This window comes from Crinia signifera, chromosome 2 (genome assembly GCF_055691185.1).
Source record: "Crinia signifera chromosome 2, ASM5569118v1, whole genome shotgun sequence".
NCBI lineage: Eukaryota > Metazoa > Chordata > Amphibia > Anura > Myobatrachidae > Crinia > Crinia signifera.
The window spans coordinates 71,991,386-72,014,657 of NC_139218.1; the positions used below are offsets into that span (position 1 = coordinate 71,991,386).

A 23,272-nucleotide genomic window follows, 5' to 3' on the forward strand; every position below is an offset into this window, starting at 1 on the left:
ATGACACACAGTGGCATCAAGGTAGAGAGCTGGAGAGGTCTATTCCTGTTGAAACCATTGGTATTTTTTTGCATATGTCCTGCTGTGGGCAATTCTATGCTTGTTCTGATGACCTCTTTGAACCTTGCTGAAATATTGAATTCCTTTCCAAACTGTTAGAATACTAATATGTACTAATTTTAAAGTACAATTTTACGGCAAATTCTTTGGTGTATGGAACATATTCTATTCCTATGCACAGCTTCTACATCTGTATAGAACAGCCTGGTTTACATACATAGGTTCCTGAAAACTGCACCAGGCACAGGCCAGACCTCTTAAACAGTCATTTGCCACAAGGCTATTGTTTTCACAGAAGTCCAGGCTTCCATACAAGTCATTTTCTATGGATTTGGTTGGGGATACAGACTCGTTTCTCTAGATGTGTATTTTAACTTGTCAGTAGGCTTTATTATTAGTGCATGAAGGTTGGTTCTGTGCAGCTTTTGCCAAACTATGATTCTAGGCAGTTCTGCTTATATACAGAGCTCTTCTAAAAACACCCTATATCATATGGGGCCTATTGTTTCCACATGGCTTGTAAGCTTTGTGCATCTCATACCTTGCCCCTCATCAGAAAGCACTTAGTTTAAGAATACAATTTTACACCCGGGCAAACCATACTGCAATGGAAGGGGTACAAATGAATGTATTGGTATCCAGCATGCAGAAAAACACTGGCTGCTCTTGTATGTAGCAGGTTCAGATTATATTGTAATTTAGGGGGGGTATTCAATCCCGGGTCACAACTGTCAATCTGTCCCGACAGCCGTGACCCTGGTCCATTTTTGTTTTGCTCAACAGCATATCACCAGGCGGGATTCAATGTCCCATCTGGTGATTGTCGAAAAGGGGGCGTGTCTGCATAAACGCCCATGGATTGTCGAGATACGGCCATGATTGCGACAATTCATGGTCGTTAGACAAAATGGGCCCGACAGCTTTTGAAGTTCTGTCGAGCTGCTATCTTCAACAATGCCAGGACCGCATTGAATAGGCGCCTGACGCTATTTTCCCAGTTGGAAATAGCGGTGGGGATTGAATACCCCCGTTAGAGTTGACCTAATATGCATCCCCAATACAAACGCCAATCTATCACCACATTATATTGTTCTGTTTGCAATGCAAAGGTTTGGTAATACAATACAACAAATAAAACTTTACCCACTGAAATATCAATTGAACATTTTATATTTAAAACTGCATTCTGCAGAGACAGTATTACGGAGATCATTTTTTTTTCTTCTTTTAACTGCTGCAGAGACATGCTTAGGTAACAATCCGGCTGCCATAACAATAAAATCGGAATAAAATAATAATATTACAGACAAAAGGGCACTGTGCCCCAGAAGTCACTGCTGAAACCTCAGACGTGAACTTTGCAGGACCTCAGAGAACTTCTCTATGAGTTCAATACTGTGCAGGTAGGAAAAGGAAACTGGGAGACTGTTCGAGACATCATAACTCAGAGTGACTGTGAGCAGTCCTTGGAGGATCACTAGGTTTCATGAAGATGCCTTCCATTACTTTCCAGTAGTTATGCTGGCTTGCATAAGTCATGCCGTGCACCTCTCTCTGCCCATTTATAGGACGCCCGTATTGTTCTCCTGTGACTGACAGCAGTGCATTGGTTGGCACATGCTTGAATCGCACCTCTTCTTCCCGCTGCCAGAATTCCCCACTGCAAAGAACAGTCCAGTCATCAAAGGAATCCCCCTCGCCATCTTCTCCAAAGGCACTGACTTCCTGCACCAGAAATAAGAGACATAAATGTAAGATACGCAGTTCTGCCTGGTGAGTCTCCCTATTACCACTCTGCATAAGAGCAGACTCTGGGCCAGGTGCACTAAGCTTCAAAAGTGATAAAATGGAGAGTGATAAACAACCAACCAATCAAGCTCCTGCCTGACATTTTTCAAACATGGTTTGTGACAAGGCAGGTAGGAGCTGATTGGCTGGTTGTTTATCACTCTACATTTTATTTGAATCTCTACTGCGGAAGCAGGCAACTGTCAACTCTTTAGCTGGGTGGGGGAACTACAGAAGTTCCAGCAGTGCAACTTCAGCTGGAGGAGCACAGGTTGTTTGAGTCAGCTCCGCATACCAGTAACCAGGTTTCCTTGTTAGGGAATACTGAAATGTTATGGGTTGATTATGCGGACTCACTTGTAATATATAATACAGACTACAGATTTTGCGACTTGTTTGTTTAGGTTTTTTTTAATGTCAATATCGACATTTGTCGAAACATGCCATAATTAGTGTATCGATTTGTTCTCCATGCATGGTACATCACCCCGCTACCGCTGCACTCAGCACTTTAACATTCCCAATCATAGTCCACATGGATCGGAAAGCATGAAAAAGTTCAAAGCAAGATAAGAAGTCGTGAAAACTCATGTTGACCTTTTCCATGACAACCTTTCATGGTCGACCTAGACACTGTTGACATATCATCTGGATACAGGGCCTATTTCAGACCTGATCCTAGGACAAATGTGTTCTCAAAATGGGCAAAACCATGCTGCACTGCAGGTGGGGCAGATGTAACATGTGCAGAAAGTTAGATTTATCCGAGTTATTTTGTTTCTGTGCAGGGAAAATATTAGCTGCATTATTTTTAAAATGTACATTTCAGTTTGAACAAACATCACCCAAATCTAAAGGTTCCCATACACAGATCTGCTTTGTCCCAATTTCAGCTGACTCCAATGGATCTGTGTATGGGACCATAACTCTCTCTGCACGTTATATTTGCCCTACCTGCAGTGCACATGGTTTTTTCCATTTTGAGAACAAATGTGTCCTGCAATCAAGTCTGAATTAGGCCCACAGTCTTACAAAGGTCTGCGCAGGTTTATGTGGTTACGATGGAATTTCACAACAGAATGCAGGCAGTCTAAATATAGACATTTAAGTTGTTGATAATCAAAATGTTGACATTATACATATTGGCAGTGATAGATTACTATAAAGTGAACACTGAAACATTCATAATGCAGACATTATGAACCTTTCAACATTAGTATGAAGATTCTGAATATCAACATAGTAACTATGTAACTTTATATTGGAATATGCATACCACTGGCCATTGCACAACTAGCTGTTACTTATGGCATAGCATTTCATATTTATGTGTTTACAGCGTTGGGAGCTGGATTTCCTGGTTTTGGAGATTGTATAATCCCCAAAAGAAGACCCTGCAAATGTTTGCAGGATGAATGGTGCTGACCCGGGATGGAGCCAAAGTAGCTGTGGGTATGTCCCCGTGTTCAAAATCCTAGGTTGGACTTTGGTGGAAACCTTTCCACTGTATAAAATGAATACACTGTTATTCCAGACAGCAGATACAAGTAGACCACCGATTTACCGGCACCTACAGTAGGATTCGGGTGGGAGTTAGGCTTAGAGGGACAGCGGCAGGGTCAGGGAGCGGTGCTGTGGGCTAATCCATAATCCGGCTAAATGGATAATCCCGCACAGTGCAGAAATTTGGGATTGAAAAGGCTCAATCCCAGGATCACACTAATTTACACTGGGATTTGTTTATTATACTAATGACAATTATGCTGGTTCCACTTTGTGGTGTGTGTGTGTGTATATATATATATATATATATATATATATATATATATATATATATATATATATATATATATATATATATATATATATATATATATATATATATAAGCTGGTGCAGCACTCAGAGGAAGAATAATCGAGGCAAAAAAAACTCACAGAGCCATCAGATAAACGACGTTATCTGATGGCTCTGTGAGTTTTTTTTGCCTCGATTATTCTTCCTCTGAGTGCCGCACCAGCTCCTTCCTCGTTATCCCCCATCGTGAAGGCACCAGGCTACCATCGACTGTATTATTGGGAGTGCCTGACCAGTACTTTACTATATATATATATATCACAGAAAATGGTACCCCAACCGTGCCCAAGATGGTAATAAGAGCAGCAACTCTAATGGACCCCTGTTAGCCGGGCCCGGATAGGCAAGTAGAGATAGAAAAGAAGTTTAGAGTGCGCTAAAGACAACTCAACAAATTAAAAATTATACATTTCTTATTCTTCACAAAGACTTCAAATTTAAAAGGTACAGCAGGTCTGTTACTGGTACAACACCATCTGTACCAGTAACAGACCTGCTGTACCTTTTAAATTTGAAGTCTTTGTGAAGACTAAGAAACAAATGTATAATTTTTAATTTGTTGAGTTGTCTTTAGCGCACTCTAAACTTCTTTTCTATATATATATATATATATATATATATATATATATATATATATATATATATATATATATATATATATATATATATATATATATATATATATATATATATATATATATATATATATATATATATATATATATATATAATTGCAGATGGGTCTGTAGTAGACCAGGCCGGCACTCCAGAGACTGACGCAAGAAAATAATGTAGACTACACCATGTCGGCTGCGGTCAACGTTTCTGAGGTCACTTTAATACCTCTTTCGTCAGGACATACCTATATTACTTATATATATATAATTTATTTTTTTTGTGCTATAGGATACGAATATTCTAACAGCAACCAAATCTTTTAATATTGTTTTCTTTATTGGTGTTTGATTTTAATTGTATTGATTTCTCCTTAATGTGTATTTGACAGCACTACATTCTAATTTTTTTATTTTTGTGGGTTCTTGAATTTTCCCTGCAGCCTTAAACTGTGTACACACAGTCATTAACGCTGGCAATATGGTCGCTGATGCAGCAATGATAAATCGCCGGGTGCGTGCTACCGTTTTCAGCCTCCTAATGTTCGCTGGTCGGAGGAGCATGCTCCTCCAACCAGCGTCTTCCCCTACCTCTTCTCCCGGCAGGGTGTCATTTTTGATCGCTGATGAAAACGGGACACGACACTGAGCAATATATTGCCAGCGCTCATATTGCTCCGTGTGTACGCACCTTTAAACCCACTGTTCTAATTAGGTTTAGCGCCAGATTGTTTTTGAAGAAGGGGCATGACAAGCTGCACGACTAACTAACTTTTCTTTTAAATGGAAGAAACCAAGTAAAGAAATCCCGTAAAACAAAATAATGCTAAAAAATGGTCTGAAAAATTAGTGTGGCGAAATTGGATAAGTTACTCTCTTGGACTATACAGATTTAGGTTTACACTGCGCTCACCGTCTAGCAAGCCTCTGTGGGTGCACAGGGGGTTGCTCTGTGTGATAGACGTATCATGCAATAATGTTGTGGGTGTCACCAATAACCAGTGGAATATCTCAATAAGATATCTGGAAAATATCAAGTTTGTTTGGACAAAGTGTGCTTTATTGGAATATATTGTAATGACAAGTGTCTGTGGAGCAGTTCAGCGCAATTGATTAAGTGGGGTGCAGCTATTCAAACAATAGAAGGTACACCACCTTCAAAGGTACAGATTCAAAGAACAAATTTGTTTGAATGATAGCGCAACCCCCTTAAAAAGATGTAATGGACACAATAAACATTTGGAGATTTATTGTGACAAAATGTAACAGAATAAGAAAACAAGCAAAAAAAAAGCACATAAAACAGATAGGCTCCGTAGTTGCTGTGCTCGACTTCCAGGTCCCGGCGCCTGGTTGCCAAGGCGAACCCAGCCACGCTCAGTCTCTTGTGACTACAGGCTCTACTCCCGGCCGGGAGGAGACTTGATGGTGTTGGTATGTAGAGAGTGTGGTGTTGGATGCTTCTTGGCCAATGCGTTTCGACCGCTGTGCAGTCTTTTTCATCCTTGAAAAATCCTTTCATCCTTTTCAGCGGTCGAAACGCGTTGGCCAAGAAGCATCCAACACCACACTCTCTACATACCAACACCATCAAGTCTCCTCCTGGCCGGGAGTAGAGCCTGTAGTCACAAGAGACTGAGCGTGGCTGGGTTCGCCTTGGCAACCAGGCGCCGGGACCTGGAAGTCGCGCACAGCTCAGCAACTACGGAGCCGGGCACACAGCACAGCATCAACGCTGTCAGTGCTGCGGCTGGAGAAGACTCGCAGAACGGCGCGGGACCTTCCAGGACATTATCACAGACACAGGTGAGAGGTGCACTGCGGGGGGGACGGGACACCAGCCCCCTGCACCACCCCCTGTGCCGCACTTTATCCATTGACACTTCATCTTCCCTTCCTGTCTGCACTTGCAGACGCTTACTGGACCACCACAGACTTATCACCCACCACAGACCAGCGCACCGTGTGCTACCACCATCTGCCCCATTCCCCAACCCCCACTGCAACAAGGCACCCCCACCAGTGGGACTTGTACCTAGGTTATATTCCAATAAAGCACACTTTTGTACAAACAAACTTGATATTTTCCAGATATCTTATTAAGATATTCCACTGGTTATTGGTGACACCCACAACATTATTGCATGATACGTCTATCACACAGAGCAACCCCCTGTGCACCCACAGAGGCTTGCTATAAGGTGAGCGCAGTGTAAACCTAAATCTGTACAGTGCAATTTCTTTGGGCTAGGACAGCCCAACACTCTGCAGCCCCTTCGCTCAAAAGGTAACTGAGCGCTAGCAGAAAAATCCCCTTTGCACTCTCTTGGACTAGCTAGAGTATAGAGGAGAGTGTGTGGTTTTAAAATACGTATATATTCTGTGATGTAAGATTTGACTGTTTAATCTGAGGCAGAGGAATGAATAATTTGACACAAAGAATGTTTCGGATACAATTTGAACTTCTGGAATTTTTTGGGGTTTAAGATGAACAAAAAAAGGTATCAATTAACATAAAAAATAAGTGTGCAATATTAATCTCACAAGTATAACAACAGCTCATGTAGTTTACCTGGTTTCCTGATAATGGAGATGTGAAGTGGTGACTGTGTAGGTTGCGCCCAGTATTGACATGTGTAAGACGGATAGACTGCCCACATTTTATTAATGTTCCTCTTTCACACACTGTGGAGGTCTTTCCACGGATACGCCAGTAACTGTTTCCATCATCTGCAGCAGTGACTCCAGTCACAGACTGCTGTCCACTACCTACATGCATTAAAAAAAAAAATTATATACCTAAACATAAAAAAGGGGGAAGTTCAATTTACCAAAAGTGTACTTTACTGCCATAATTGGTAGTGTCAAAACGGCAAGTTTTCCCTTTCACCTCTATGAAGGTGTGAGGAAACCTTTTCATGCAGATGGGCAAGATGTGCCAGTCTTGAACGATGACGGCAATAGAATTTTACCCTTACACGATGGATAAAAATAAATTGTTGGCTTATTTAAATGCTTACTTTGATGTTTTTGGTTGCAAAGCTTGTCATGCTGAATTGATCAAAAATGACCAAACTTCACCCTGATAAAATGAAATGACCATTATTTAGTGTTCACTCTAGCACCCTGCACCGGAATTCAGTACCGACGGTCGGGATGCCGGAATTTCCTCACTGATCAGAACACCGGCTTCAGACATTGCTCACAATGCTGGTGCCGGACTCCTCACTGTCTGCATCCCAATCGTAAGTATGCTAGGGATGGTTAGTGTTAGTCTGCAGGGGAGGAGATGTTACGGTACTAGAGGGAGGGTTAGGCTGCGTGGGGGCAAGGGTAGGGACAATCTCTAGGTGTGGAAGGGGTTAAGGTTAGGCTGCAAGCAGAGAGGGTTAAGGTTAGGGGGTAGGTGAGTATGGGTAAGCACACAAACCTAAAAGGTGTCAGGATCCTGACCATCTAGTTCAGGCATGTCCAAACTGTGGCCCTTCAGCTGTTGTGAAAATACACATCCCAGCATGCCTTGCCATAATTTTAGCATTCCCTAATAGCAAAACTGTGGCAAGGCATGATGGGACTTGTAGTTGCACAACAACTAGTGAGCCATAGTTTGGACATGCCTGATCTAGTTGCTGCTCTCTGTCTTTTGGCCTACCACATGGATCCCAACACCCCCCACCCTACACCTAATCAGTGAGGATGTACTTTTTAGAAGCTATATAGCTACAGCTACTGTATATATCACGTAACATTTGACATTTAAAAAATTAGGTACAGGTTGCAAGAATGAACACTTACCTAGCACTGTAATTATCCAAACACATTGTCAATCCAATTTCACAATACTCATCAAAGTTTCTTTAGGGGGTGATAGGAGGAAATGCACCACGTTGTGGTTAAAGATACCTTTATGAGAGGAGTCTCACACCGTGTGATGTAAGCATACATGTAAGCAATGACACTCTGCAGAGGAGGGACACGAGGTGTCTGTGTGCATTCCTTCCTATTACCCCTAAAGAAACATTGATGAGCATTTTCTATACCTATCACATGTAAGCATACATTTAAGCCTAATATATCTTCACATCTCACAAGGTTACCCATAGACACCGCCGATATAGTGGAAAAGTGGAACTTATTTGGACTGGTCCCTCTGTGTGCACTTTATTCCAATTTGTGGATAAAGAGATAGACAAAATAACCATGTTTTTTGTGTTTGTTTTTTACATGTACATTGAGGATCTGAGGAGAATCTGTCTTGCGGGTGATGTAAGACTTTTTTTTATTGTATAACACTGTGTGACCTATTACCTACCGTACCCAGTTGTGGAAGACTGTATGACCATACGCTTTTTTGAATGTAAGATTTACCAACAACACTAAGATGGGAGACTTCAGTCCTAATTGTGGGGTGCTTTACTCATAACTATCCTTTCACTTCTATTGTTACTTTCCAGGTCGATAACACCTGGTGGGGTAGAGAGCTGCTCCTTTTCTGTCCGATATATCATATATATTTTTTGTAATAAAACAATAGAGGGTAATAAGAGGGTAAGACAGCCCTGTTCTATAGCTTGTAGTCCATAGTGAGAGCAGGAAAGCTGTATCGGGGGAATTTAATTGTGTTGCTGGAACCTAAACAAAAAGGGCACTTATCAGTGAAATTGAATTACTCCCCTCTTTGGGTGCAAGTGTCCTGTGTGCGAGCCCAGAAGTCTAACCTGGGGCGATTTATAAAGAGGGCGAGTGGACAAATTGCCCATAACAATCAATCAGCTATGATTTTAGAATGTTAACTTGATAAATAAAACTAGTGCAAAGCTGCCTGATTGCACAACAACGTTCTCGAAATTTAACCAAATGGTTCAGTCTGTGGCTGTGTGCAGTACAATTTAGGTCATATTCTTCCAATAGCTTGTGCCCAAGTGATATGTGATAGATTATAGCTATGAATCAGAGTATGAGCCCAGTACCCTTGGTCTCCCTGACATAACTGACGTCACGCCCAGAGATTTGAGCTTGCATCACCTGAGCCGTATCTGACATCATGAGAATGAAGGCGGACGTTGTGCTTCGTGTTCAGCAGCTTCAGCACCGACCCACACGTCACCACGGACAGCTCGGAAGCGAAGCCCTGCGGGAACAACAAGGGGGCGATAAGCAGCAGGAAAGAGCCGGTTCCGTCCTGTGCCGCCTTCATCATCGCTCTCACACACCGGCGGCACCAAAGGACAAACCGGAAACGTCACCAGGCTACATCGGAAGCACCCCCTCTCCGTGCGGATCACTAAGCGGAAGTAGGGGATGCTATAGCCGCCATCTTGTATACTGGCAAATAAAATCTAATACAACTTTCCAACAATGAGTCGTGATTTCAATGCAGCCACGCGTGTTGGTGTTAAAAAAGAAACCTAACCATATACTATAATGAACGATTCCGAATGGCAGTAAAGTCTGTCTTTATAGCGTTTGTTTACAAGCAGATCTAGATTACGCAATACACTCTAAGCATGCTACTGCGCATGTGCGTGACGTTGTTGGCTCAATGCCCGACTTTCTGACCAGACGCGCATATGCAGTAGAAATTCCTTGACTTGAACTGGCAAATGCGCATGCGTATTAGCGTCGCTGGCGAGCTGCAAGCAGGCAGAGCATGCGCTGTGCGAATTGCGTCGGGAAGTGACGTCAGGTTGGACTGCTTCGGCCCTCTCCCATTCCGCTGGTCTGCTATCTAGCAGCGGGGGCCTCCATCCTCTCACCCGGCTCTGCGGCATCGTCCACCGACACCGAGAGCGCCGACGCGCCAGCGGGAACACACAGCGGAGGCGCCCGTCACCTGAGGTGATACATAGTACTCTAATGGGCGTCCTCTCTCCTGCCGAGACCGTGCTTGATCTGTAGGCCGCACTAGCCCTTTGATGGGGGTCTCACAGCTGTGTTTGTCTATGCGTCTAAAGGAAAGACCTGGCGGTCATTGATCTGCTGTGAGGGCCTATAGGTTCCAGTAAGCCTCTGGGACCCGTCAGTGATCCATTCAGATGGAGTCATATATGATATAGATATGTTGTTATATATGGAGCTACAGCACTTTGGAAGAGATTTATCGATAGAGAGAAAGTGCCAATCAGCTGTTAGCCCTGGTATTACAGGCTGTTTGACGAATGACAAATGCTGAATGGATAGTACTTGGTAGATAGCCTCCTGTGTTCTGCTTAAGGGTAGATGGACCTCACAGTCAGATCTTTACCAGAACAAAATCTCCATGTCTGATATAGGAGCGATCAGGGATTAGTATATTGATAGGAGCCATCCAAAAATCACAATTGTAGCAGCAAAATACTAGGGATGGACGTTGCTCAACCATTCATGGTTTTCTTTTAATGGTAGTACTTTTACCATTTGATGGCGGTATTCCAATGTTTGCTGCCATCGAATCGTAAACATTTGGTGATTCGATGCTCCCCCCACTCAGCCAGCCAGCCCTGCTGCAGTGCTTTTGCGAATGTGGGGCTGTGTTTAAGATATTAGAGGTGCACTTACATTAGGGCGATATACCTGCAATTTGGTCACTTTTTATGTGATTGAGGTGAGTCGCATAAAAAGCATCCAAAGCCTGCGAGTCTCACCGTCAGCAGGAGAGATATGTAGTATCCCAGCCAACCCAAGCATGCTCGAAATGGACATCATGTATAATATCATATGCAAAAGGACCGCAAACAATGTATCGCATGTCATCTGGCAAGAGGGATGGTCCTGGGGGGATTGCGGGATACTTCTCCACTCAAAGATGTCTCCCTAGTGCAGTGAATCCCAGACTGTGCGCTGAGGTGCCTTGGGGGACTTGCAGGGGTGCCCTGGGTTGGTGGTCCAGGAAGAATTCAAGTTTTTTATGTCCATGATAAGTCATATTGTCGACAAACAGAAGTGAATTCTGTCCATTACCATATAACTGATCATAAGGATGAGATATTAAGTTAAATAAATTGTAATTATATTTGTTTGTGACTTTCTCAATGAAAACCTTTAGCCTAGGGGTGCCGTAAACATTTCCGATGCTTTGAGGTGCCGTGATTAAAAAAACTTCGGGAACCCCTGCCCTAGTGCATGGCCAGCTTTATGCAATTACTCCACTTCCTGGTTCATACCCAATCCTGCTGCTTAGAATTCAATGTCATCAGACAATCAGCTAGAGATAATGTCAACTTTTTGGGTTAAGTTGGTAATTTAGGTACTTTATTGCTTGTTTCCACTGCCCACTTCCCATTTGCCACATGCACAGAATGATCCTGTATTTGCTTTTTCAGTTGCCAGTCACTGAGGAGAATGAGTGCGGCTTGTCCTCATGTACAGTATATGCAGGGGATAATCATTTTTTTTTATATAGCGCTTTTCTCCTGCAGGACTCTGGCGCTTTGCAGACCTCAAAATCACTGTACATAAGATTTTCAGCAAATACAAAAAGACAGACATTAACCCTTTGCAGTCCAAATAGTTTTTTTTTTTTGCAATTCAAAGATTCTGGTTTAAATTAATTGTTTTATTAAAAAAATTTCTACATTGAATGTTGAACGATGTTAATGTTCTTATTTCAAAGTGGCGCACCATTGAATCTGCTACTAGGCCAGTCGCGCCTTACTAGATGTAGAGCGTCAAGTAGGCATAATTGCAGGATTAGGTGCAGGCATTTTGTGTAATATTTGTGCAATAACTTCCGTGGGTTGTCCATTCTACCCACAAAAGGTACTAGATGAGGCATCTATTATGGGCGCACTGCTTAGGATTACACTGAAATAGGTTACACCTAGAAGACATGACACATCCTAACGCTACGACTGGGGTCCCCAACATAACCGCCAGTTTCATGTATTTTTCATGCTGGCCGCGAGTGTACTTTAGGAAAGAAACATCAAATTTTAAAAGCAAGTAAGAATCACTAGAAACCCATCTAGTCGGGTGCTGGACACGATCCGGACACTCATTTACCCGACGTCAGGATCCCGACTGTCAAAACGCCGACAGACAGGTGCCCGACGGTCACCCGCTATTTTCCCTTGTGGGGGTCCACAACCCCCATAGAGGGAGAATAGAAAAGGTGTTGAGCGTATCGAACCACCGTGCCTGCAAGGGGCTTTGTTGCGCTCACCATGCTGTCTGAGTCCGGGCAGTTGGGATAATGACTGTCGGGATCCCGACTGTCAGAACCCTATACCACACCCCATCTAGTCAGCCCACACCGCTATCACCATATAATATAACTGTTCTAAACAGGCAGAATTTCTTTGAAAGCTTTGTAGACCTGCAATACTGTACAGATCTTTATTGGCCAGGTATATCTGCGTATACAAGGAATTTGTTTTCGGGTATGCTATGCAACAGCCAGGGGGGTAACAAGTAGATAGGTAAACAGTATACAATATAAACCGCTGGGGGGACATGTACAGTCAGACAGAAAGAGGTTACATGGGAACAAAGTGTTAAATTATGTGCAGAGGGTTATGGGGCGACTAAACAGTGAGATGTTCAGAAGTTCACTTGTCAGCAGGTGAACCGCTTGAGGGAAGAAAATTTGTCTGCTTCTGGTGGACCTGGTGGGAATGGCCCTGTAGTGTCTGCCTCATGGCAGTAGGTTAAACATGGCCGGGATGTAGTTGGCCCTTGACTATCTTTGTTGCCCGATTTTTTTTTTTTTTGTCTCTCTCGATGGCGGAGCCGTACCAGACCAGTATCGAGGAGCATATTACAAACTTCATGATCACAGAGTAGAAGAGGAGCAGAAGCTTCTGTGGGATGTTGAACTTCCTCAGTTGCCTAAGGAAAAACAGCCTCTGCTGCACTCAGCGTTGGGTCCCCATTTAAGGTCCTGGGAGATTGTAGTCCCCAGGGTCTTGAAGGAGTCCACTAGCGACACCACATTGTCAGCAATTGTTAGCAGAGGAACACCAACAGACTTCTTCCTGAAGTCCACTACCATCTCGACGGTTTTAAGTGGCTTGAGCTGTAGATGGTTTCTGCTGCACCACCGGGCCAATTGGCCCACTTCTCGTCTGTAGGCCGATTTATCCCTGTCCTTGATGAGGCCAGTGATAGTCGTGTCATCAGCTTATTTGATTATTTTTATTGATTGTGCCTCTGAGATGCAGTCGTTGGTGTACAGGGAGCCCCTGGAGGGCTCCTGTGCTGGTGGACCGCACTTGGGAGTTGAATTTCTCAGCTTTCACAACCTGTTTTCGATCAGTCAGGAAGGCCACAATCCATGAATAGCTAGCTTCTGGGACTCCTAAGTGGAGTAAGTTGGAGTGGAGGATGTTGGGAATGATTGTATTGAAGGCCGAGCTGAAGTTGACAAACAGGACCCTTGCATAGGTACCAAGTATATCCAGGTGCTGTAGAATGTAGTGCAGGCCCAGGTTGACTGCATCCTCGACACATCGATTCGATCGGCATGTGAACTGTAGAGGGGGTCTAGCTGGTGGCCAGTCACAGCTTTAAGGTGGTAAATCTCCTGGTGCTCTAAGTAAAAAAAAATATAGGTAAATGCTTCCAAAGCTAGTTTGCTACCTCTTAAATTGTTCATGTGTGACAGAGAAAGAGATGTAATTTCACTTGCTGCCAACAGTTAGCAGTGTTTCGGAGACACTAGACCAGGGCTGGGCAACACATTATATATATATATATATATATATATATATATATATATATATATATATATATATATATATATATATATATATATATATATATATATATATATATATATATTCTACATGCAGCAAGTTATTAAACTCTGTGCAAGTTTAATACAGAATTAAGGACAATAAGAAATCGCTGTACTAAGTGGACTAAAAATGATGTAAAAAATAATGCTGGTTACACACCAGGATCATCATGATTGTGCGACGATCATGAAACTATTTCCTTGAAGTAGCACGATGGATTTGAGTACACCATCTGCACACGGCCTTTACCGAGTCAAAGGGAAATTGACAAATCCTTACTGCAGCAGGTAAAATCTCAATCCGACCCTAAGACTGTTGGGGGTGCTCATCGGATCAGAATCGTACTGAGACCGGGTACGATTCTGCACTTCTTACATAAGTACATCAGTAGTACGATGCACCAAAATTGGGAGAATTGAACACAGATCATCCTGGTGTGTACCCTACATTAGAATAGTAGAAAAAAGTCTGATCCTTATGTGAAACAGCATTAAGAGCACTGCAGAAATACATTGTTCTTGTACATGGATACAGTTTAAACAAAATACTCAAATATTGGGTGATAAAGTGGAGAGTGATCTAGGACAGTGGTCACAAACATTTGCAGTGTATCCCATCGTGCAAATACTAATTGTACTAACAGATGCGATTAGTTCAGCAAAGGGCAGCTCTCCCCATAAGAGCTTCCCTCTATAATGCTCTCTGGTGAATTTCACCGGAGGCTGTGGGGCATGCTGGGAGGTATTTGTGTTGGATCCTACACACAGAGCTGCGGATGGAAGCCCATAGGCTTGCGTTACCCTCCACATAGGAGCCCTGGTGGCTCTTTATTTCTGGTTAAGTAGCTCCCCTCCCAATATACCAACCAGCTCCTCCAAACTGGATACATACGTAAAGATTTATCTGTCAATCTGTCTGGTGAGAACACATCTGTGGTAATCTATTGGAGCATATCACAATCAACCATTTGCTCTAAAATGCAGACAATTCATTCTAACAAATTGGTTTAGTTTAAGCTGTTAGATTTAACAAACTAAACGTAACAATTGTCAATTATCCATTTTACAGCATTTGGGAGCAAATGGTTCACTATCATTTTCTCCCATACATTACCAGATTTTTGTTCCCACCAGACAGATTGAACAGATAAATCTGTGTGTGTGTACCCAACTTAGCTGTCACTTTTCAGACCCAGCTTGTAATATGGCAGCTACTGTAGGAGCTGATTGGATGGTACTTTATTATTCTCCTCCGCTTTCTCATTTTTCAAGGCTTAGTACATTTGGCCCGATGTCTTCAAATGTAACAGGTCCAGTGAGAGGGGCGCCTTAAGGTGCTGGACGATATATCGTCCGTTCGATTGAAAGACCGATTTAGGGATACACCATCAGCCAGTGTGTACAAGCGATATATATGTGAATGGCATTGTTCACAGATATATATCACGCTGTCTGTTCACAACAGCCGATATATCTGATGATTCATCAGCGCATTCTGCTGTGTGTATGGGCGATTCGCTGTCTGCTCGTACAGCCGAGCTGGGAGATGGCTCAGTTGGTGGGCGCATGTAAATGTGCCCGCCCTTTGTGATGTCAGTCCCAATGGATAGGGCAGCGTGTATGGAGAACAGGCTGCCCGATTCATCTAGATATCTCTGCAGTTCAATTGATCTCCAGATATATCTATTATAGTGTCTACCCAGTCTATAATGAAGTGGGGGGAAGATAATTGCTTTACTTAGTAAGAGTACTGTGGTTTCATAATGACAACATATAATGTATTTGTAGAAATTTCAATGGTGTTTTGTGGTTTGTTACTGAGGTTTGTCTCTTTACCATATTTACTTTATTTGAATCTATGAATTATGTGAAACATGAAAGTGTTTTCATATTGAACTTTAATTTTTTTTTTAATAGATGTTTGCTGTGAATGCAAACCATAATATATAGAATATGAAAGCTGAAAGGGGAACCAAAACAAGAGAAATCTTGTGCGTTCTATAAATAGTGGATGTTTTGGTTGCAGTGTATAAACCACATACATTTTGGCCATGATTCTAGTTAACTCATAAAGCAGCCTCCTCCCCCTGCCCCCCGCTGGCCGGCAAATGGATGTTTTGCATATACATCCATTCGCAGGCTTGCGTGGGTGGCCGAAATTGCAACTTAGTGTACCAACCAGAATGAGGGCATTTATTACATGTATCTTACATAGATCCATTATTGTTAGTAGAGCCTTTCTCTTTTTTGGGGGTCCATCTATAGCTGGCACTGACAGGGGCATGATATGTAACTGGCACTAAAAATGTGCAAGAAAATGATTGCTTGGCATTCACATTCAGTGTCTGAGATTGTACACAAACTTGTTTCATGCATAAAATATAAATGTGTGTATTTCATGTGTTTGTACAACATCAATGCCAGATTCCTCAAGATACCTCATTCAAATATAAAATTATTTCTAAATACAGAATAATCCGTTATCCAAAATCCTTCTGTTCTAGAGCATTTTGGATAAAAGATACTCATCTTGTATTGATTTTTAACATTACATCTTAATTTGTGCAATGGGCTTTGTAAAAGCCTCCTTACACACTATGCCATCAAGGCAGACGATATGCAAGTTAACGATATCGTAAACAATTATAAAAATGTTGGAAGTCTCCCTGCCTGCCCCAGAAGTTTGTGGGGGGAAAGGTGGGCTCCCCGGGTGCCAGGCAGCACAGGCTGCCCCCCCGGGATAGCCAACAGTGAAGCAGATATTAACTGCACCCGATCGTGCATATGGTAATGATCGGGTGCAGTGAATATATGAATATCTAATGAGCGGCTCGGCTCCGGCCCCTGCTGGCTGCTCGTGTAAAAAAACATGAATAAAAATAGCATGCCCCTCCTCAGAATAAAATTCCTGATTTTTTGACACCAAATGTAAAAAACAAAACACTTTATTTTAAAAGTTCACATTCCACTTCACCATAAAAAGATAGCGATTGCTACTCAGTGAATCATGGCGAAAAAAACCTTGAAATGTATTCGCCATCTGGTCATTGAATAGGGTGATTCACCGTTTTAGTCAAAAATTCGCCGTACAGCACGAAAATAGCACAAAATCGCCAGAAAACATGGCGAATTAGGCTCATTGAATACGGCCGGTTGTATGCCAGAAAATGTCCTAGAAATGATGAGTGTGTGGAGCTTTTACATTCATTGTATGAAACAAAAAACATTAAGATTTTATGTTTTTACAAAATCGCCAGACCACTCTATAGAGCCCATGTGGTCGGTTTTGGAAGACAGGGTTCGGTCATGTTCAACGCCTAAAACATCACTCTTGAAACTTGTTTCAAGTTTTACAAGAAGAATGGTTTAAGATTCCATCCAACGGACTTATATTTTTTCCGTTCTAAGGGGAATTCAGACCATCCTGTATGCCAACAGTGGTCCTACGCTTTATTAGAAAATAAAATCACTTTTCCTACGGGTTTAGTGTCAAACACCTGTACATATGGGTGTGGATCATTAGATCGAACACTATTGGTTGACACACAAATGGTCAACATGAGTTTTTCATATTTTTTTATGTCTGTGTTGACCTCTCCCAACATGGTCCCCCAATTAGTGTAACGGGTACCCTTGCATGCACTTTACTGTTCTGAATTGTAGCCAACGTGGATTGTAAATTTATCTGAAGGGGAAAAAAATTGTGAAAAACTCATGTCGACCTGTTGTTAACGACCACCTATTGCATGTTGACCTTTTTCCTGACGACCAGCACGGTCCACCTATTGACACTGGCCCCGATCACTGTCAATCTAACAATCAGAACCAGTACATATACAGGGCCAGATGCACTAAGCTTCAAAAGTGATAAAATGGAAAGTGATAAACAGCCAGCCAATCAGCTGCTACCTGCCATGTCGCAGACAGTGTTTGAAAAATAAAAATAGGAGGTGTATAAGTCCCTTCCAGTGCGCAATAGGCTGCCTATGGGGTTGATCCCTTTAGGTGCCCTCCCACCTGTTTTAAGATCGTGCCAAAAAGATTGGGATAAGCCCACTATCGGCGCCACTGGTGAGGAGAGGAAATTAATCAAGAAATGTGCATCCCTTATAGGGAAGTACCGTTCCTCTTCTCCGTACGGGTCAATCAGGGGTTAACCAGAAAGACAAGAAGTCCTATCCTGTTCTCAGGGTATTTTGTCCAGTTTATATGAAACAAATGTGTAAAGGAAATGCATATAGTGCAATAACCCCTGATTGACCCGTACGGAGAAGAGGAACGGTACTTCCCTATAAGGGATGCAAATTTCTTGATTACTTTCCTCTCCTCACCAGTGGCGCCGATAGTAGGCTTATCCCAATCTTTTCTTTTTTGGCACAGTGTTTGAAAAATGTCAGGCAGGAGCCATTTGGTTGGTTGTTTTATAACGCTCTATTTTATCACTTATCCTCATCACTGGCTATAAGAGTACAATCAACCACTTACACCTTGCTGCTGTGTGAAACTAGGAAGAGTTCTACTGGTCAGGGAGGACACAGGTGATAACTCTTGATAAGTTTATCTTACATTGAGAAAGGGAACTACAGGTGTCTGTTTCTTAAATAATATCATGCTAATTCAGTCTTCTGTAATGACCTCTAACAGTTTGTTTGCTTTTAGGGAACCTAGCTGCAAAAGTAAAGAAAGAACCATGTCAGACTTTGTAGAAAGTGAGGCCGAAGAGTCTGAGGAAGAGTACACTGAAGATGGGGAGGTTGTACAAAGAACCACCAAGAAGTTTGTGGAAGAGGAGGATGGTGAGTTTTATTGATGGAGTCCAAAAAAAGTGGTCATTATCATTGGCCGGCACCACTATGTTATTTGGGAAGGCATTACCAGCAAGCATTAACAGCTAAATTACGTTTGGAGGCTTTTGTGGGAAGAAATTTTGCACCACCACAGGGCTCTGGAGAATTAGAGCCATATATGTGCTGGCCATTTGTCTCGCATGTGCAAGCTTTGTGCTATCATGCTGCATGGTGCTTTCTGCTATTCTCCAGTTAGTCATGGTCTCCCCATTCAATGATTCTAGGTCTATGAGAGGCCCTGGACTGAGTGCTAGAGGAGTGTGATGCTGAGACCATGGAGAGGCAAATTCTTCTCTTTTAACAGGGATCTATCTCCTGAAGGGTTGAAAACAACCCACCATTTGTTTACCTCAACCAGATACATCAATTTTAATGTGTTTTTTTGTTTATAAATATACTAAAAATGCATCCAACATTTTGATCACTTTATTCTTGAATATGTGATCTACCAGCTCATCTGTATTTGAGGAACTCTGGATACATTGGGGTATAGAGTGGGATGGTAAGAGAATGGGCACTTCCACATTTGGCGCCAAAATCTTAAGTTTCTCCCCTTTATGCCGCAGAAGCCCGGAGGAACTATGAGGTTTTACAATTCTTTCAGTTGTCAGCTTGTACCCTTGCGGTTCTTTTTAGTTATTGATATCGGCACCTAGGCAGTTATTTCAAATTCCACTCTATCTGTATTAAGCAATTTCAGATAGAGTTGCAGTTTGAATGTTTTTTTTTGTTTGTTTGTTTTTTTTACACCATGGTATTAGTACACAATCTCATTTTTTTTTTTTTTTTTTTTATCTAGATGAGGAAGAGGAGGAAAATCTGGATGACCAGGATGAACAAGGGAACTTGAAGGGTTTTATCAATGATGACGATGATGAGGATGAGGAGGAAGAAGAGGAAGGAGGAAGTGAGTCTGGAGGCTCAGAAGATGAAATTGGCCACAAAGTCAGGAAACGCAGTAAGTCTGTACTCAATGATACCTATAGAGTGCACTGATACATGGGGGGAAATGTAATAGGATGAGAGAATCAGAAAGTGAGAGATTTGATAAGAATTCCCATCTTTTTTTTAAAGCGGCAATCATTTACACTGCAAAATCAAACTAGTTTTATAGTGTAACTGATTGCCATTTAAAAAAAAAAAAACCACCCTTGGGATTTCTTGCCAAATGTCTCACTTTCTGATTCTCTCACCCTATTACATTTCACCCAAAGTGTACTACATTGAAGAAAGACAGACAGACAGACTCTAATTTTTCTTCATACATTTTGTAGCGTTTGATGACCGATTGGAAGATGATGATTTTGATCTTATTGAGGAAAACTTGGGTGTCAAAGTGAAGCGTGTAAGTATAGAAGTCCTTGCCTTAAATCATCAGGCTGTGCTTAATACCTGATATTCTGTAATGTCACATGATGTGCATTTTATTAATAGAACTGGTTTTCATTTGGAATTGTATAGAGAGGGAGAGTGATAGAAATTGTTCTCCATACACAAGAGCTATAGTTAATCAGCCATCTCCTGCTATAGCAAAAGTTCAGGCGAGTGAAAAAGATGTCTGATGATGAAGATGAGGAAGAAGATGCTGGAAAGGAAGAGCGTGAAAAAGAGGCAATTTCTGAGGAAATTTTCCAGGATGGTGAAGACGATGGCAGGCATGAGTCTGTGGTGGAACAGCCCATCATTGCCCATGAGGAGGAGGAAGAAGAGGAGGAAGAGGAATCTGGTAAGGGTTTATTCTAAACCTAGGCAAACTAACCATTGTTTTAATTATTCATAATAATACAGCATGGCCCAGTAGCCAGGAAGTTGGATTTAAAAAAAAAAAAAATGTACATAGCTTCTAATCATCAGCAGAATTATACAAAGTGGCCAGTCATTGATCTTCTAATATACTATGTATTCTAAGCCGTCATGAGAGCCATATAGATATAGTTCCAGGCAACTCATGAAAGCAGTGTTTCATTCTTCTTTGTGGACCCGGAGGATTATATAAGCAGTGCAAAGGTTGTTGTCATTTGGAAACATGGTGGTGCCACCTAACTACTGATGTAGTTTATTGCACAGTATAACCACAATTAGTATATAATATAGTATGTACATAAGGTCTTTGTACACTGCCCCCGTACAAAAGACAAATATACCATCCTATAACCAATAAACAGCTGGCATCACCACGTTCCCTGATTTAGATACTTTCTTTGTCCACCCAAAAAAATCCTGACAGCCCAAGGGAGGGGAATTACTATATAACCAATCATGGTGAAAAGGAGACAAATGTTTTCAAGCTATTATTGAAGCAAAAGTTCAGCATGTACTAACAGCTTGGACAAGTCTTGTTGTGACATTTAGCTCCACAATAACTGAAGATCATACAGCAGACAAGTCTTAGCATAGTACAAAACTGATTGAATAGACAATGTTAGATTGGCCCCACCAAGCCACCACTTTCCTGCACATAACAATGCTGCTCCTTGCCAATAACTACAAATGTCCTTTGTTACATTGCAGACATTGACGATTTTATTGTTGATGATGATGGGCAGCCATTGAAAAAACCCAAATGGAGGAAGAAACTTCCGGGATATGCTGATGCGTAAGTCATTTGACAATTTTTTTTTTTTATATATACAAACTTTCAACATTTGCTATCTGGGGGGCTGGCGGAGAAGCAGCAGGCGGCTGAGTTTATGGGCTTAATTCCCCATATACATGTAGCTAGGTTTCAGGACCAAAAAACTTGGAAGGCTTATTGGTTTGCTTCTAGCTCCAAATGTGATTGAATACTTAACCCTTTGAGTGCCAAGTAAATTTGGCCAAAATAGGTGTCAAAATTGCCATAATGACCTGTAATGGTGACCTTATGTAGGAAATATCTTTTGTTTATCTGAGTTTATATGACAAATTTGAGCGACGCTGGCATTTTTTAAAATATATTACAGAGATGTTGGCACTCAAAGGGCTAACCCCCCCCCCCCCCATTGTCATAAATGGTTAACATTTTTGGTCACTTTTTCTCCTTTTCAAGACACTAAATCCATTTACAAAGCTGTAAGTCTCTTGCTGCAATTACTGATATTGAACAGTGTATGTAAATTTCTCTGACATGCAGCAGGGACCACTGGAATCACATCGGGTATTAGAGCTGGGAATGCTGGGAGCTAGGCACTTCTTAATATTAATTAGGGGATACTGGCTCCTCCCCTCTAAGACCCACAATCCCCCAGTGAGAAAATTGTGCCAGGGAGTTAGGTCACAGTTTTTCTGCTCCTGCACTTTTTTTCAAGCTTTTTGCTAGATATATTTTTTTTACAAGTACTTTTTACTTGGTAGTAGTTGTGAATCCCTTCCCCACCTATTGAAAGGTGTGGGTCCGGGTATTCAGCGCCCCTGGAGATCCAGGTCGTCAGTCAGGACCTCGCTAAAGGTGCCTGCCTGCACGAGTTCCGTGCTCCTGCCGCCCCTCCAGCAAAGGGGACGCCAGTCACGACGTGGAAGCCTCCGGTGGTGAGTAGGCGCTGAGAGCTCTTTCCACACGCCGTCCCCTGCTCCCCGTCTGCCGCGCTGTACGCGGTTCCCTGCAGCGCTGTGAGGCGCCGCCATCTTGACAGACGGCGCTTCCTCGTGTACAGGTCTCACGCGGCAGATCTAAGTGCCGGTGCCGTTACACGGAGGAGCGCTATCAAGCGGGTGGCTCTGGGCGCTGTCAGGTCTGCACACGCTGGCTAGGTAAGAGGGAGAGGGGACACGCTTGAGGCGGGCATGGCGCGGCCATTACGCAGATACACAGTAAGGCTGACTCTTTCCTGTTCACAGGTGACTGCAGCTTAGAAGGCTCTGAAAGAGGTTTATCACTGACACAGCGTGTTGCGCTGTATTGGTCTTGGTGTAACAGGGCTCATTCTCCTCCAGGTCTCACGGAACCCTGAGGTTTTTGGCTTGTGAGAGGTGTATCTGTACTCAGTGTGTGTGTGTGTGTGTGTGTGTGTGTGTGTGTGTGTGTGTGTGTGTGTGTGTGTAAGATTCTGTATCGCACGCTGTATTGGACCGGGCGAGCAGGGATCATGACGGGCAAGTCCAAAGCCTCCCAGAAGGTTTTCGCTTGTACTGTTTGCACAGCAAAGTTTTCTCAATACACAGCTGAGGGTAATGCTACTGTTTGTCAGTCATGTTCAGGTGCTGAATCTGCATCACTGGCGGGGTCTCAGGCGCCCCAGTGGGCCTCAACCTTAGTGGGAACTATGTCAAAACTCACTTCTGAGTTGGCGCTGGCTCGCAGAGCTGAGCCTTCATGGGCTACAGCCCTAGCAAGGTCTGTGGAGGGGTTAGCTAGCTCCATGAACAGACCAGAGAGGCCTTCCACATCCAGCAATAAGCGACCTTATCAGGCTATTAT

At 42.6% G+C, this 23,272-nt stretch overlaps 2 protein-coding genes across 2 annotated transcripts in view; one reads left to right on the top strand and one right to left on the bottom strand.

The window, feature by feature from the left end:
• Window positions 1-1,212: 1,212 nt before the first annotated feature.
• Window positions 1,213-9,583, bottom strand: SDF2 (stromal cell derived factor 2). Its single transcript, XM_083172368.1, has 3 exons — window positions 9,343-9,583; window positions 6,890-7,086; window positions 1,213-1,785 (listed from the first exon to the last, which is right to left on the bottom strand). Exons 1-3 carry the CDS (start codon window positions 9,515-9,517, stop codon window positions 1,498-1,500), a joined length of 660 nt encoding a protein of 219 aa, XP_083028494.1. The 5' UTR covers window positions 9,518-9,583; the 3' UTR covers window positions 1,213-1,497.
• Window positions 9,584-9,955: 372 nt separating this feature from the next.
• Window positions 9,956-23,272, top strand: part of SUPT6H (SPT6 homolog, histone chaperone and transcription elongation factor) — a 60,007-nt gene continuing 46,690 nt past the window's right edge. The window contains exons 1-6 of the mRNA XM_083172366.1: window positions 9,956-10,155; window positions 18,689-18,825; window positions 19,676-19,834; window positions 20,151-20,221; window positions 20,407-20,602; window positions 21,388-21,472. Of these exons, the coding sequence (XP_083028492.1) occupies window positions 18,720-18,825; window positions 19,676-19,834; window positions 20,151-20,221; window positions 20,407-20,602; window positions 21,388-21,472 (617 nt within the window). The 5' untranslated portion in view covers window positions 9,956-10,155; window positions 18,689-18,719. The remainder of the gene's footprint in view (window positions 10,156-18,688; window positions 18,826-19,675; window positions 19,835-20,150; window positions 20,222-20,406; window positions 20,603-21,387; window positions 21,473-23,272) is intronic.

Bases quoted from the DNA above. Each gene is read 5' to 3' on its own strand.
- SDF2 (XM_083172368.1), bottom strand. From the start codon at position 9,517: ATGATGAAGGCGGCACAGGACGGAACCGGCTCTTTCCTGCTGCTTATC. The intron at 7,087-9,342 runs GTGATGCAAGCT...TAATGCATGTAG, and splicing joins TGATGTCAGATACGGCTCAG to GTAGTGGACAGCAGTCTGTG. The intron at 1,786-6,889 runs GTAAACTACATG...TTTCTGGTGCAG, and splicing joins CTCCATTATCAGGAAACCAG to GAAGTCAGTGCCTTTGGAGA.